Source organism: Macrotis lagotis, chromosome 2 (genome assembly GCF_037893015.1).
Source record: "Macrotis lagotis isolate mMagLag1 chromosome 2, bilby.v1.9.chrom.fasta, whole genome shotgun sequence".
Lineage (NCBI taxonomy): Eukaryota > Metazoa > Chordata > Mammalia > Peramelemorphia > Peramelidae > Macrotis > Macrotis lagotis.
The window spans coordinates 290,624,563-290,640,255 of record NC_133659.1 but is presented as its reverse complement, the minus strand read 5'-3'; the positions used below and the strand labels follow the sequence as shown (position 1 = coordinate 290,640,255).

General features: G+C 34.3%; 1 protein-coding gene across 14 annotated transcripts in view; it reads left to right on the top strand.

Annotated features, from left to right (window-relative positions):
* The window catches only part of OSBPL8 (oxysterol binding protein like 8), a 192,673-nt gene that overhangs the window by 130,131 nt on the left and 46,849 nt on the right, over positions 1 to 15,693 (top strand). For 12 of the 14 annotated variants that reach the window (XM_074226462.1, XM_074226460.1, XM_074226467.1 and 9 more), the window contains 4 exons: positions 528 to 598; positions 7,943 to 8,020; positions 12,458 to 12,559; positions 13,768 to 13,971. In XM_074226462.1, the coding sequence (XP_074082563.1) occupies positions 528 to 598; positions 7,943 to 8,020; positions 12,458 to 12,559; positions 13,768 to 13,971 (455 nt within the window). The remainder of the gene's footprint in view (positions 1 to 527; positions 599 to 7,942; positions 8,021 to 12,457; positions 12,560 to 13,767; positions 13,972 to 15,693) is intronic. The other 2 variants (XM_074226466.1, XM_074226469.1) reach the window with 1 other exon arrangement.

Here is a 15,693-nt window from a genome sequence, read left to right as displayed (position 1 = left end):
TATTCCCCTGATCCACTATTCAGTTTCTTTTCCAGTACCAGATTGTGTCAATAATTACCACTTTAAAATATATTGGGAAATCTACACTACCTTCTTTTGAATTTTTGTTTTCTTTGATTTCCTTGATGTCCTTGAGCTTGTTTTTCCAGATGACATTTATTATTTTTTCTAGCTCTCTAAAATAATTTTCGATAGTTTGATTGGTGTGACTGAATCATTTGATTAATTTAGGTAGAATTGTGTAGCTGACTTCTGTATATTCAATTATTTTATGAGGATGATTAATTTTAAAAATACACAAACACCTAATATCTAAATATACTGAAAACAGTATCATGTAGAATTACTTAAAGCATGAGAGGCAGCTTAGTATAGTAAGCAGATAGAGGTCTGCTTGTAAAATCAGGAAACCTTATGGCCACAGTCAAATAATTTAAATTTTTTTGTGCTTTTGGTAGCTCTGTAAGAGTATAAGTTACAAAAATAAACATAAATTAATGTAATAATAATAATAATTTCTTTTTAAGGTTTTGAAAGAGGAAAGGATGATCTATCTCAAAATAGAGAAGAAACTTCACATTCTATGTCAAAAAGCAAGGTAAGTTTTCTATCATTCCTAAACGTTTTGTTATAATTATTCTGCATATGCAAGATGACAGCAGTAATATCTATATTAGTGGCCAATTGATATTATATACATATGTATCGGTTGACATAATTTGGTTTGTGACATTAAAAAAAAATCATACCATAGTAACCTGTGGTGTTAAATATAAAAGAAATGGGATTCTGTAGCAACCAATTTCAATACTGTGTGGAGTAATTTACATTGAAATTTGGAATATTTGTATTCATTGTGCATCAGAATTGGAACACTGTTACCAGACTGTCTACTATGCTGTGGAATTTATTTTAACTTTGAGAACTTTTTTTAGACTTTTTCTTAGTTGTCCTGTATTTTGTCAGTGTAATATGAGAGTTGCCTATCTTTGAATCTTTAGTTATTCATTTCTACACTATCTTAGGTTTTCCCTTCAGTAACCTACAAGAAATGCTTTTTTGGCTATAGTGACTTTATTTAGTATATGCTATTAGTTTAGGAGCAAGTTTTGATAGTGATTATAAGAAAGCATATCTTGATTCCCTGAAATCCTGCCCTATATCCTGACAGTGATTTTTCTTCTCTTTTTTTTTTTGCAAACTTCTTGTTTTCATCTCAGAGAATGATGCAAGGTTTTGTAGCATATTTTAATTATTATCTCATTTATAGAAATTTGATTTCTATGCTACTCATTAATAGTGCATAATGAATGTAATTTGCTTTAAGTACATTTATATTGGTGAACCTTAAAGTGTTAGTATCTGTTGTACTTAAACTAAAAACACCTATATGAAATTGTACCATTTTTATGGGTGTGGATGTAGGGGTGGTGACAGAAATTTGTAGGCTAAGAGGATGAATGATTTACTTGTAACTGAAAAAGTCATATTATAAACTGTTCTTTCAAGCAACTAAAGCCTGGATTGATAAATTAGAAATGAGGTCTGTAAACACTCAGAAAATTGAATTATTTGATAGACCCTCATTAAGGCTCACAAAATATCATGAGACAGGGCGGGAAACTCAACAGCCCTTTGTTGGAGGGAAAGAAGGGATAGGATGATCTACATACATGTCATTTTTCATGAACTCTCTTTTCTACCATAACCTAGAAAGTTCTGTCAGTTTGAGATCCAGAAATAAATGAAAATTTATGATATTTCTTTAAAATCTATTTTAACAAGTGATTTGCTACCATTTCATTATTTTTCAGTAAGACTTCATATTATTTCTGTGTCTCTGACAGCTCTCATATATGACTCTCCTTGCTTCATATGCCAGAAAACTGTGACCTGAATTAAGGCCCTTATTACCTCTTCTTAATTTGTTGCAGTATGCTTCTAATTGTTCTCTCCAACTCAAGGATCTTGCCATTCTAATCTCTCTTTCTCAGAGCTATCAAGTGATTTTTCTTAGAAGAGTATTTGACCATGTCATTCAGCAGCTCAATAACAGCCTCTCAGAAACTCCAGTGGCTTCCTTGGCTTGAAGATAAATTATGAACTCCTGTGTATGGCTTATAAACCTTTCACAACAGGGACCCAACCTGGTTTTTTTTAGCTTCATTTTAATTCTCTTCTCCTCTCCTTCTTGCACTTTATAATCCAACCAAACTGATCTTCTTACATAATGCATTCTCTCTTCTCCATACCTTGAAGATGCATCTAGATCTTCTCCTACAATTCCTGTTCTCTAGAAACTTGTCATCCTGCACACTTGGATTGATTGACACTCACTTGGGGGGGGGGGGGCTTTCTTCCCATGATGGTGAATATCGGAGAGCTCCTCCCCAATTTTCTATAATTTAAGGAGAGAGCCCAGCACAGTCAGCTCCTTATTCCCTGTGGGAGCTTCAGCACTTCATTCTGTGCTCTGGGCTGGGTGTTTCTACTTCATTGTTCCTTCCCCTTCCCCTAACTTTGCAGCTTTGTGAGTGTAGTGAGCACCTTTTTGCCTTTTGTCCCCACCATTTAGCACAGTCTCTGGTTCAGTCTCTTGTCTATTGCCTTGCTCTTAGCACCTTCCTAAGCTGTGCTTTTCACTTAGACCTGGACCTAAAAATACAGGTAGTCAGTCCCTCCAGCAGGACCTTGTTGTGGCTGCTGTTCTTCCATTAAGCGGCCTAGGTTTCTTTAGCATTTTTAACTGTCATATTGTACCTTCTTTAAACCCTTTTGAGCTAGCCATATCCTTTCTGTCTTGTGCTTAGGAAAATGCTTTTTCCCACTTGTAGAATTTATTTCTTTTGAAATCTTTTTGTTAGCTCCCTCAGTGTACTGTAAAAATTCAAGTCAAAAAGAAAATTAGGTTTGTCTGCATAATCTGTTATTGATGAAGTATTTTTCTTTGTCTAGATGTTAACAGAACAATTTCTTTAATAATTCTAGGATTTTTCCAAGAATTCAAGCCAGGTTATTCAGTTCATTGTTTTATAATTTAAATTTGTAACTTTTGAAAGTCAGGATCTCATATGTCTGTCTCATATACTGGTATATTTCTCCTATACTAGTTCTGTCACTAATTTGGGATATAGTTTGTTAAACTCTGGTGACATGACCTCTTTTTAGAGTAGTCATAAGCTCTTACTCTCTTCACTTATCAACACTTTCAATTCCCCTTTTAGTTTTTGTTCTATATATTTTGCAATTTGAATAGAATTATTTTTGTAAAAAAAATAACAGAAACAAATAAGAGTTGAATAGTTGGGCCTTCTCTAGTTATCCATTTTTATCTTTTCATATGCCCTAAGTGGTGACCCATCCATACCTGGAACTTTCAATTTGTTTTTAATATGCTTTAAAAGTTCTGTTCACATATAGGGTATCCCAAAAGTCTTTACATAGTTTTTAGGACAACTTTGTATTTTCTTTTGCTTTCATTGTGATTCTTGGCTTATGTTCTTGACATTATTCTTATAGGACTGTGTGTGTGTGTGTGTGTGTGTGTGTGTGTGTGTGTGTGTGTGTACATACATACATACATACATACATACATATATATATATATGTATATAACTTCAATATTCATTGTCAGTAATCTGCTTTTGCTTCTCTATTTTTTGGTATATAGCCTTTAAAATCTGACCTGGTGATTTTATATCAGATTTCATTCTTGAGAGCATTATAGCCCTCCTGAGAATACTTGCCTTATAGACATTAAATCTTTTCTAAAATGTTGTATGTCTATACTCTCCAATTTGGGATCATCATCATCATCATCATCATCATCATCATCATCATAATCATAGCTCACCTCTATATAGCATTTTAAAATTTGCAAACTTGCATATAATATTTTTGATCTTCCTAACAACCCTGGGTAATAGATGTTATTCCCATTTTACAGATGAGGTCATTGATATTCACAGAGGTTAAATGACAACCTTCAGTTAGAAAGTATCAGAAGTGGGGGTGGGGGCAACTAGGTGGTACAGAAGGTAGAGCATTGGCCTTGAAATCAGGAGGAAGGGGGTTTGAACCCACCCTCAGACACTTGCTCCCTAGCTCTGTGACTTTGGGAAAGTCACTTAACCCTGACTGCCTTGAATCCAGGATCATCTCTAGTCCATTCGTATCTGAGACTCATGACTTAGCATAGCAACTTCTCATGCAAATCTAACTTATGTATTTTTCATGGCATCACCTCTTCTGATGTCATGGTCTTCTTTGAGAACAAAGGACTAACATCATCATTAAGAAGTGGGATTCAGACCCAAGTCTCCTCTGTTTGAACTCCATTGCTCGAGTTCCATTGTTTTATCTACTGAGTTACATTGCTTTTTGAGATTTTTCTTTTGAGCTCAATAGCCATTTTTTTTCTTTGTAGTCTGTCAATGGTGATCTCTCACTAGAATGTAATTTCTGTTTCTCTTTATGAATTTTCACCAAAATGTTCTCCATCAAATTTTTTTCCTTTTTGGTTTATGGATTTTCCCTGTGAAATATATTTTATTTCTATACAGTGGTACTCCAAGTCTTTAATTTGTTTCTTTTAACTTTACTTGCTTATAGTATAGATATTTGCTTCTTATCAAATCTTAATAATAGCTAGGGGTTTAAATTCATCTTCTCACATCTCAAAATCTTCTTGTATCTGTGTTGAATATTGCATGTGTGTTGTGTGGGGGGGGATGTTGACTGAGTGACTAATTACATATATATATAATATGCTTATTTAAGCCAAACAGTAATCTCCTTAAGGACAGGGGCATTTTTCATATTATTCCCAGTGCCTAGCATGGGAGTCACTTAATAAATTTTTTTTTGATATTTATCAATACCCAATGCTGTGAGTTTTGTTACCTGTCAGTCTAAAAAGGATATTCCCTCTTGAATTATGGCCTTGCTTGTTATTTATTTTCTTCAACTCCTCTTTGGGGTCTGGCTTAACAGTCAATGTGGTCTGCTTTCCCTTACTCCTTTCATTTTTACTTAGCCTTCTTAAATACATTTAATAGTAATGAGACTTTTTATGTTTATATAGTGCTTTCTTCCTTGAAGTTGTATTGTATGGTAGAAGTAATTCTGCATTCTCAAGGGCTTGTCAGCAATGTAATCTATGTGTATGTGTGAAGAGACAATTGGCTGGCTCCAGGGTCATGAAATTTTTTAACCAGCTCAACTCAGACCAGTCCCAGATTATAGAGGAATTAAAATTTGCATCACTGAGGGAATTACCTCAATAAAATTACAATTTCTTGTAGTAGATTACACTGAACTATTTTATAGAACACAAATCTCCATGCATGTGTGTGTGTGTGTGTGTGTGTGTGTGTGTGTGTGTGTGTATCAGCCCTGGCTAATTTTGATTTTCTGCTTGGTTTCTTATCCCTTTGTTAACCTATCACCTATCATCTGCCATGGTCTAGAAATTAGAGTTGTGTTTCCTGACATCGAGTTGTTCATTTGTAGCAAATAATACTCCATTTAATAGAAAGTCAGACTTCTGGCAACTTCACTATTAGACATAAACTCAGAACCACAGATAGTTGATAGAATGAATAGAGGAATCTGAGTTCAAATCCACCCTGAGACAGTTAATTAGCTGTGTGACCCTGGATAAGTCCCTTTACCCTGTTTGTCTTAGTTTGCATCTGTAAAATAAATTGTAGAAGGAAATAGCTAGCCATTTAAGTATCCCAAGATATAGAAAACCTTAAATGGGATCATGGAGAGTTGAATACAACTGAACCAACTCAACAGCAGCAAAAAATTCCAGATTTTACAAGAAATATTTATTATAAAAATAACAATCCAAAATCATTTTATGTAAGGAGAAACAGCTGAAATCAACACACTCGGGGTGTGTACAATCCAGTATAGTTCTAATTTATCACAGTTGTTATTTTTTATTAGTCATGTTGAATTGTTGTTGTTGTTGTTATTATTATTATTACTATTATTATTATCATCCTGGTTTTTTCAAGGCATTGGGTTTAAGTGATTTGCCCAAGGTCACAAGGCTAGTAAGTGTCAATTGCCTGAGATCAAATTTGAACTCAGGTCCTCTCTACTTCAGGGCCAGTGTTCTATCTTCTGCAGTACCTAGCTGCCTTTCATCTTTGTTTTTAAAAGGTAGTTGCTTGCAATTTACTTTAGAAGTATTTCCATTAAAAATTTTAGCTTTTATTATATTATAATGCTTAAGTGGTTCAGATAAAAAAGTTTTGATTTTTGTTATGTGGACAATCAAAAATTGGGGGAATGCGAAAGGATGGCCTGTGTTGTGTTATCATTGGATAAAATCATGTGACAGTCCTCCAGTTGCTAGTTCTTATGTACTAGAACTTATTAGCACTCTGGGAGCTCCCAAACCTACAGCTTCAAATACTTATTTAACTGTGTGACAGCTCACTTCTCTTGTGCTTCATCAGTAAAATGTGGATAATAATATTAGCCCCTAACTCCCAAGGTTGTTGTCTAGAGGGGTTGTGCAGGGCCTGGCAGCCAATGTTAACTAATCTCATCCTCATTATTACCACCCAGAGTCAGTGTGTAGTACCTGTGTAGATGAAATTTGAATCTGACCCGCATAGCCAGTAGGTTCAAAGTGTAAGTCGTATTGTCTTCTCGAAGTATCGTTCAGGTGTCCTCCATGGAACATTAAATGGTGTTGACTCCTTATAGATGATAGGTCACTGATTTATTATTGCTTGTTTTAAATGTTGGTGGATACGCTTCATATTTTATTTGACTGATTGATTGATATCATTGAGTTGTGTCCCAATCAGTTGGCACTTAGTAAACACTGATTATAGGGCCAGATGCTCTGCTAGACTCTGAGATTTGCAAAGACAGGTTGGACCCAGGTTTCAGAGGGAACTTTTTCAAATTGTATTGCTCTTTGTGATAAAGGTCAGGGTATATTAAAGAAGAGGAAAAATTTATTTATTTAGAAAGATTTTATTTATTTTGAGTTTTACAATTTTTCCCCTAATCTTGCTTTCCCTCCCCCCACCCCCATAGAAGGCAGTCTGTTAGTCTTGTCTTGTTTCCATGGATACAATGATCTAAGTTGAATGTGATGAGAAATTATATCCATAAGGAAGAAAAATAAAGTATATAAGAGATAGAAAAATTACATAATAAGATAAGTTTTTTTCCCCTAAGTTAAAGGTAGTAGTCTTTGATCTTTGTTTAAACTCTACAATTTTGAGGAAAGATTTATTAATGTTAGGGTAGATAGTTTTTTTTTAAGTACTGTGGTTCTTGTGACAAACTGGATGGGGTGTCAGTGCCTTCAAGCACTCCATAGTTGCTCCACAGAAAAAAGATTTAAAAAGCAAAAGATTGTATTCAGTCTTAACTCAACTTTAGTGTTACCACCCATGAGTTTAAAAGGTACTCTGAAGTTTAACAACTTGATTATCAGGATTGCTTTTATTTCTTGAAATACTAAATTTCATGTGACTTTCTTCTGGAAAGAATACAGAAAATCACAAAATAGGTTGTTTACTATCATAATTCATCAGATGAGACTATGTGTTTGCAATAGGTTATGATAATTATTTAAAAAAACACAAAAATGGGGCAGCTAGGTGGTGTAGTGGATAAAGCACTGTCCCTGGAGTCAGGAGTGCCTGGGTTCAAATCCAGTCTCAGACACTTAATAATTACCTAGCTGTGTGGCCCTTGGGCAAGCCACTTAACCCTATTTGCCTTGCAAAAAACCTAAAAAAAAAAAGCCCCACAAAAATGAGAATGTGTGCTTCTATATATCATTGAATTAGATGGGAAAATTTTATTACTATATTTAGCCATTATTATAAGAATCTATATGATCGTAAAGCTTTAGGTAGAGGATTGTCAGTCTTATTCTTCTGTTACTTTTCTGTAATTACAGTCTGAATCCAAACTTTATAATGGCTCAGAGAAGGACATATCATCTTCAAGCAAGCTCACAAAAAAAGAATCTCTTAAGGTGAGCCAATTTTTTTTTATGTAATTTTGTTTTATTGGCTGACAAACTTTTCTAAAAAATTTCTAAAAAGACCTTTTTAAGTTTTCTGTTTGAGATGCCTTTCCAGTTTGAGGCATATTAACAAGCAATTGTTGATGTGAAATTGAGGTTCAAGAGAGAGACTAGTGCTGGATTTATAGCCCTGAGAGTCATCTGCAGAGAGAAGATTGCTGGCCACCAGCAACGATTGGACAGAAGGAAAAAAAAAGAGAGAGCGCACCCCAGAGGCTTCTGGGATGCTCATGATTGGTGCTCATCGACCAGGAGAAGGAAACCTCACAGCCCCCACGGGCAAGCACGTCCAGAAGGATGTCATCCACAATCTTGAAAGATCCATTTGGAGAAAGGCTTTGAGACTTGGCAGTTAAGATAGCCTTGGTAACATTCCAGGGCAGTTTTAAGTGTAGGAAGCTGGCCTGAGATTGAGAGGGACAAATGCAGTGGAACAGAAGTGACCATCTCCAGACCCATAGTGGTGTGTGTGTGTGTGTGTGTGTGTGTGTGTGTGTGTGTGTGTGTGTGTATTTTCCCTTTCCTAGTTCAATTTATGGTGCATATACAGATACATTGTGAATGAACTCCATGCCGGAAAGAGAGACTATTCCAGGGTAACCAGCTTTAAAGCTAATTCAGTTCCATAGCCAATCCAAGGAAACTACTCTTACCCACATGGTACGTGATTGCAAACTGTAGTGTCCCTAGGTCATGTGATCGGGGCATTCTCCAATGCCATTACATAAGCATTTCTTATCTCTCATTTCTCATGTGTTCCTCTCCTCCCCATTGAACAATTTTTTTTCTTAAGAAATATGAGGATGAAAGCTCTCATAACAAGTTCAACAAAACTTTTCCCTATCTTGTCCATGTCCATATATATATATATATATATATATATATATATATATATATATATGTATGTATGTATATATCTCATTCTGCAGTTTAAGTCTATCACCAGTTCGGCAGGAGGTGAAATCAGAATCCTTTTGAATAGATTATCAAGACATTTGGCAAATACATTCTTAGCAGTTTTCATTAGGTATACTCTATATTTGTCTTAGAATTTGACCCTTCTACATTATAAGCTGTGGTATAGAAATATAAACATTCTCAGACACCATTTTCTAGGCCTTGTGTCCTTTTCCTTTGAGGCCATGGTGAACAAGCTTGTTCTCCTGTGATCTTCACCTTCTTACCCAAGATTTCATAATTGTTGGTGGTTCTTTTTAATATCCTTCTGGCCACAATGCACAGCCAAAGTGGATAGTTGTTACCCATTTTGGTGCATGTTGGGAAGTTCTTTGTCTTGATTTCATGCCCTGGAAAGACATCAGCTTGACCATAAACTGCCTCACTCCTCATGGTCAAGGAATCACCAGCTCTTACCCTTCTCTTTTTCCTCTGACTCTTACCAGATTCTTTGCCACACCTTCCTAAATTATTCTATTTCTCTTTCAGTCAGGAAGTACAATCTAGACCAATATCTGGGTCAGAAGATTGTTCTTCATTTTTTTCTCAATTGCTCCAAAACAGAGTCAAATTTTTCCTCCCCATATTCAATCTCTACCCTATTTCAGTAGTCCAAACTGCAGTCCTAAAATCATCTTGAGCCCAATTTAAAAATCTGGTTATTTGAAAGGACTGAAAGCAAGAAGACAGGGCTTCTGCTTTAAAAGGGTTTTTATAATCTAGAAGGGGGCCAGCTGGGTGGTCTGTCCAGCAGATAGAACTCTTGGGCCTGAAATCTAGTAAGGAAAATAAAATGTCAATAATATCCATGTAAAGGGAACATTTAAGAATAGAAGATCCTTTTTTACCCATCAGTTATGGAATAATCAGTGAGTTATGGTACACAAACACAATGTAATATTCCTGTGCTATAAAGAGTAAAGTCAGTAGTTTCACAGAAACTTCTAAAGTGTGTGTGAACTAATCCACAGTGGAGTGAGAAATATGAACAATTCATACAGCAACAATGACACTATAAAAATGAACAACTTTGGAAGAATTAAAAACAATGATCACCCAGAAGGCTCTTGTGATAGAGAAGGCAGGAGGTAATGAGGGGAGGCCTCCATGAAGAGCATTGTGAGATAGAATCAACAAGACTGAACAAGGGACTGGATATAGGTGGTGATGAGCTAAGAATAAATAACTAAGTTGGTGGTGGTCTTGATAATATTAGAGAGATTAGGAAAAGAACAGTGTTGTGGAAAGATACAATGTATAGTGTTTCCTATGTGAATTTGGTCCAAACATGTTAAAAAAAACCCAATTTGGAATTATATTAAGAAAGTAATTAAAATGCTCAAGTCCTTTCACCTAGAAATCCCAGTGTTAGTATATATATCCCATGGGAAATAATTAAATAAGTTGTATAACATGAATGTAATGGAATAGTCCTATCTTATAAGAAACAATGAATATGTTAAATACAGAGAAGCATGGAAAAACATTGACTGATACAAGCAGTCCAGGAAAACAGTATACATACTGACTACAACAAAAAGAAATGTTGAAAATGCAGCAATAACACAACAGTTGAAACTAAATGCTATGAAAATTATAAGTATATTGACCCCAAAGAAAAGCCTATGAGGAACCACCTTCTTCTACTTTTCCTTGCAGAGGTAGGGGTGTATAGATATGTCACACTGTATGCAATGTTATATGGTAGTTTTGTTAGTTTTGCTGAATTTTTGTTTATCTTTGTGGTAAGCAATGGGTTCACGGGACCTGGGGAATTAGGGAAAATGCTGGTAAAGTAAAAACAGAAGATACCAGTAAAATTTTACTATTTGAATTAAATTTCCTCCATAATTTTCTTTAAGTGCCTTACAAAGGAAGGTAAAAGATGTATAGTTTTCCTTGGAAAACCTTTTAGTTAGGACAACAGTTATGCCAATTTAATTTTTAAATGTCTAATACCGTTTTAATCAAGAAAAGTGTTTTTTTTTGGTGATAGAACATTTATAAGTACTTTATGATTGATTTAGTAATGAACATTACCATTTTTAAACATAATTTTTTCTTTTGTTAAAGGAATATAATCCAGTTTAATACTTATGATGTCCCAAAAATCATGGTGCAAAAAATCTTTACATATTAGTAGCTTAAAATGTGTAGGAGACTTAAATTCTGTTCTAGTTGAGTTTACTGAAATAAGGTAAGTGAGACAGAGAGAAAAACCAGAAAACTTTTGCAATAATTTAGGCATGAGGTAATGAGGAGAGGCAACTAGGAGAGATATTGTGAGATAGAATCAGTAAGACCTGGTAATAGATTTAATAGATTGAATGAAAGGGAGCGAGGAATGGAAAGTTGTGAACTTGGGTGAATTGTAAGAATAGTTATGGCCCTTGAGAAGGAAGTTAGCAAAGGCAAAGATTGTGAAAAGAAAGGACTCTACTCTTTTATCAAAGTACACTTCTTAAAGTGCAGGTCTGACCTTATCATCCCTCCATTCAATAAACTGCTGAGCTCCTGAGAGGCGCCATTTGTCTTCCTTTGAAAGCATATAGATCCTTAACAAAAACTTGCTGGCCACAACCCCTTCAACATTTACTGTTCCTACCTTTTTTGTACATTAGATTTAAATTCAGTAAAACAGTATGGAAGATATACTTACAAACTTAAACTCAGTAAAACAGAGAAAGAAGTTTGACAAAGACAGTAAAAATAATTCTCATTTTAATTTTTTACAAACCTTCTGTCCATTTATCTATACCATTAGCCCACTACTGTAATTTACTACAAGTCAAGCTCAGAAATGAGAGTAGACTGAGTTTTAAAAGAAATCTCTGGATGCAAAATTTTTAAAAAATACTTTACTGGTATACTACTTCAGTTTTACAAATACTATTTCATCCTGGTTTGCTGTTGGAAAATTTTTTCTGCGTTGGTAAATTTATTGCAGCTAAAAGATTAAATAGGAAAATAACCAGAGGAATATGTTAATAATTTCTCTTACAAATTACCTATTGTAAAGTGACTTTATGAGGGTAAAACCTTGGTGATTTTTTTAAATGAATAAATGTAATCATGCCAAGATTTATATTTACTTTGTTCTGAGTTTTAGGTTTAATGGGCAACACTGGCTTTTCCCAGGAAAGCATGCTTAAAACTGTAAACTCATAGAGCATGGGTTTTTAGTCTTACTTCTGCTTTCTCTCTGAGTAACTTAACTTTTATCAGAGTCAGTTATCGTGGCTGAAAAACATAGTTGATCAGATCATTTGTAAAATCTCTTCTAAGAGTTGTATATATTTTTGAACCAATGATTCCAGGTGTTTTGAGAATTTTTCCATTCCATATTCTATATGTGTGTGATTTTTTTCAGTTTTATTCATTTTCATAAAATAATTATATATTTATTTTATGTTATTTCTTTAAAAACAGGTACAAAAGAAAAATTACCGAGAGGAAAAGAAGAGAGCCACAAAAGAATTACTCAGTACAATCACAGACCCTTCAGTTATTGTTATGGCTGACTGGCTGAAGGTCAGTTTGTTTTGAAGCTGAAATTTTAAGTTGTTTGGTAATTATTGTCTAGAATCCCCAAATCTCCAAAAGATAATGTAGAAAACCACTCTTAGACTGCTTATTTTCTGATAGAACTTTTAATTACATTCCAGAGGTTCCATGTTCTAATCTTAATAGGAAGCAAGAAACTTTGTTTTCTGATTTGATGTTAGGAATCAAATATTCATAGGAATGAACTGAAAAGTGGTTTGACTTTGTGGTAGATTTGTGGTTAAATTTTGTATTTGTCTTGGTGAGAAATTAGCACTATAATAGTTATAGTGTCCTCTGTGGTTTGGAAAATACTTTGCAAATATTAGGTCATTTGAGATAGGTACTGTGTTTATTATCTACATTTTATAGTTGAAGAAACTGAGTATGGAGAAATTTAGTGACTTGTCCATGGTCACAGAGCTAAATAAATGTTTTAGGCAGGCATCATTTGAACTCAGGTCTCAGAATCCTATTTAATCTGACAAATATCCTGAAAGAGAAACCCTTCTACAGTATATCCATGTGGCTAATAGTTATGAATTGCTTGAAAATGCTCAGTGAGGAGGCCACCCATCACCTCCCAAGGCAAACATTTGTGAACAGTTCAAAATTGTTAGCAAATTTTTTTTTGTATCTTTTCTGAATCTAAGTCTGATGTTTTCCCCACTATTTCATGGTACTCTAGTATATACAGTTGAAAGGAGAAGGCACATCATTTAAAAGTTGTAAACCAGAAGTCAAAGCTGTACTTTGTTTCTGATTTTTCCCTTTCTTCATTTTCTCTACCTCTTTTCTGTCATTGTCTACTTTCTATGAAAGTAAATTTGGATAGGAAAAAATAATTATTCTTGAATATATTTAATCCTGTTTCCACTATACCGAACATTCAAGCATGTATATTTGATGAATCTAGGGAAAGATTTGAGTTTAATTTCTGATTTCAAAATTTATCGCGTATAACCCTTGACAGTAAATACTTGTCATTGCTGAGAACAAGGGAATTGAATTTTGTTGTGGTTTAATTGCAAGAATGAAATTTTAAAACATTTAACATTGTTACTTGAATTTAAACATAAACTTACAATCTTCTGACTTATTTGCAACTTTCTCACTAAATGAGAAATTTATTTTTCATCAGATTTTTCTACAGTTTTTTTATATGTTTTTTGCATTTTGCATTTGTTCTTTTGTAGATTCGTGGTACACTTAAGAGCTGGACCAAACTTTGGTGTGTGTTGAAACCTGGAGTATTGCTGATTTATAAAACCCAAAAAAATGGTCAGTGGGTGGGAACAGTTCTTCTGAATGCCTGTGAACTTATTGAGCGGCCATCCAAAAAAGATGGCTTTTGTTTCAAACTTTTCCATCCTTTGGAACAGTCCATTTGGGCAGTTAAGGTAAGAATAAAGTTGGTACCTATGTAAATTGCTGAACAGAAATCAAATTCATTAAAAGATTATTTTCATTTACTCCCATTCATATTGCTCCTTTTTCTTTTGTTTTCATTTAATGATTCACTTTGTACTATATTACATATGTGAGTGTGTTGCTGTATAATACTGTTATTTTATTTGTGAATGTGAATTTTTTAACCAGGTTGTAAAGTGATGGATAAGGATCTTTGGGTATTTCTCTGCTTCACTTCTCTGATACCCTCTACTCACTATTGTCTTCATATAGCATTCATAAACATTGGGCAATCAATAATTCCTTCATCAGAAATTGAATTTATTTACATTATTCAAAATTTTTGGATCACACCTATGATTTCATTAATATAAGGAATTTGGAATGAGGAAAAATTTTCTACCAATACCAATTCACCAATGCTCTTCAGTTTATAGTTAGTAAGTCACCTGGGTGCTGAGCAGTTCAATGATTTGCATAGGATCACAAGACCCATATGTCTCAGAAGTGGGACTTAAACCTGGGGTGTCCTAATTGACTTTCTTGCCTACCTTTTTTTCTGTCTTGCCTATTAGCAAATTATCTTTATGAAAATTATTGACATTTGGATTAATGTGTCATCAGGTGCATTCTATACTTTATTGTACTTGTAAGACAATTAAATTTTCTAGGGACATAGCTCCTTTCAAGAAGATGAACTGGTTGTCTTATGATTAGGGCTAATTAGTTTTGCATTATTTATCACATACTTTTTAATCGTGCCCATTGACTGTAAAATTTCAACCTGGAACCTTAGGAAATAGATGTCCCAACCATAAATTTGGAAGTTGAAATAACGTGGACATTAAATGATTTGCCAAAGTCACATAGGTATTAAATAGTGACACTCAAACTCAGACCATCTTCTCTGATAACAGGTTTAGACCCCACTCTACCTCAGCTGAGGTATTTTTTTTTAAAGAAAGAGTTTTTTCATTTTGAGTTTTGCAGTTTCCCCCCTATTCTTGCTTCACTCCCCCCCACCCCCACAGAAGGCAGTCTGTTAGTCTTTACATTGTTTCCATGGTCTACACTGATCTAAATTGAATGTGATGAGAAAGAAATCATATCCTTAAGGAAGAAAAATAAAGTATAAGAGATAGCAAAATTACATAATAAGAAATGGGTTTTTTTAAATTAAAGGTAATATTCTTTGGTCTTTGTTTAAACTCCACAATTCTTTCTCTGTATACAGATGATATTCTCCATCACAGATACCCCCAAATTGTCCCAGATTGTTGCATTGATAGACTGAGCAAGTCCATCAAGGTTGATCATCACCCCCCCGCCCCATGTTGCTGTTAGAGTACAGTGTTTTTCTGGTTCTTCTCATCTCACTCAGCATCAGTTCATGCAAATCCTTCCAAGCTTGCCTGAATTCCCATCCCTCCTGGTTTCTAATGGAACAATAGTGTTCCATGTCATACATATACCACAATTTGCTAAGCCATTCCCCAGTTGAAGGACAGAGAATATCTATTTTATGACTCTTTAATTTAGCATGGTGTGGCAGCAATAGCTGAGAATTCTAACAAGGTGGGGTTAGATTATTGTTCTCACTTTTGAGAGGAATGATTTTTTTTTCAATAAAAATTTATGCTATGACAACTCTGAGATTTCTGACGTACAGAAAAATTTTATATGTGACCTTTGATTTTTTTTATACACAACAT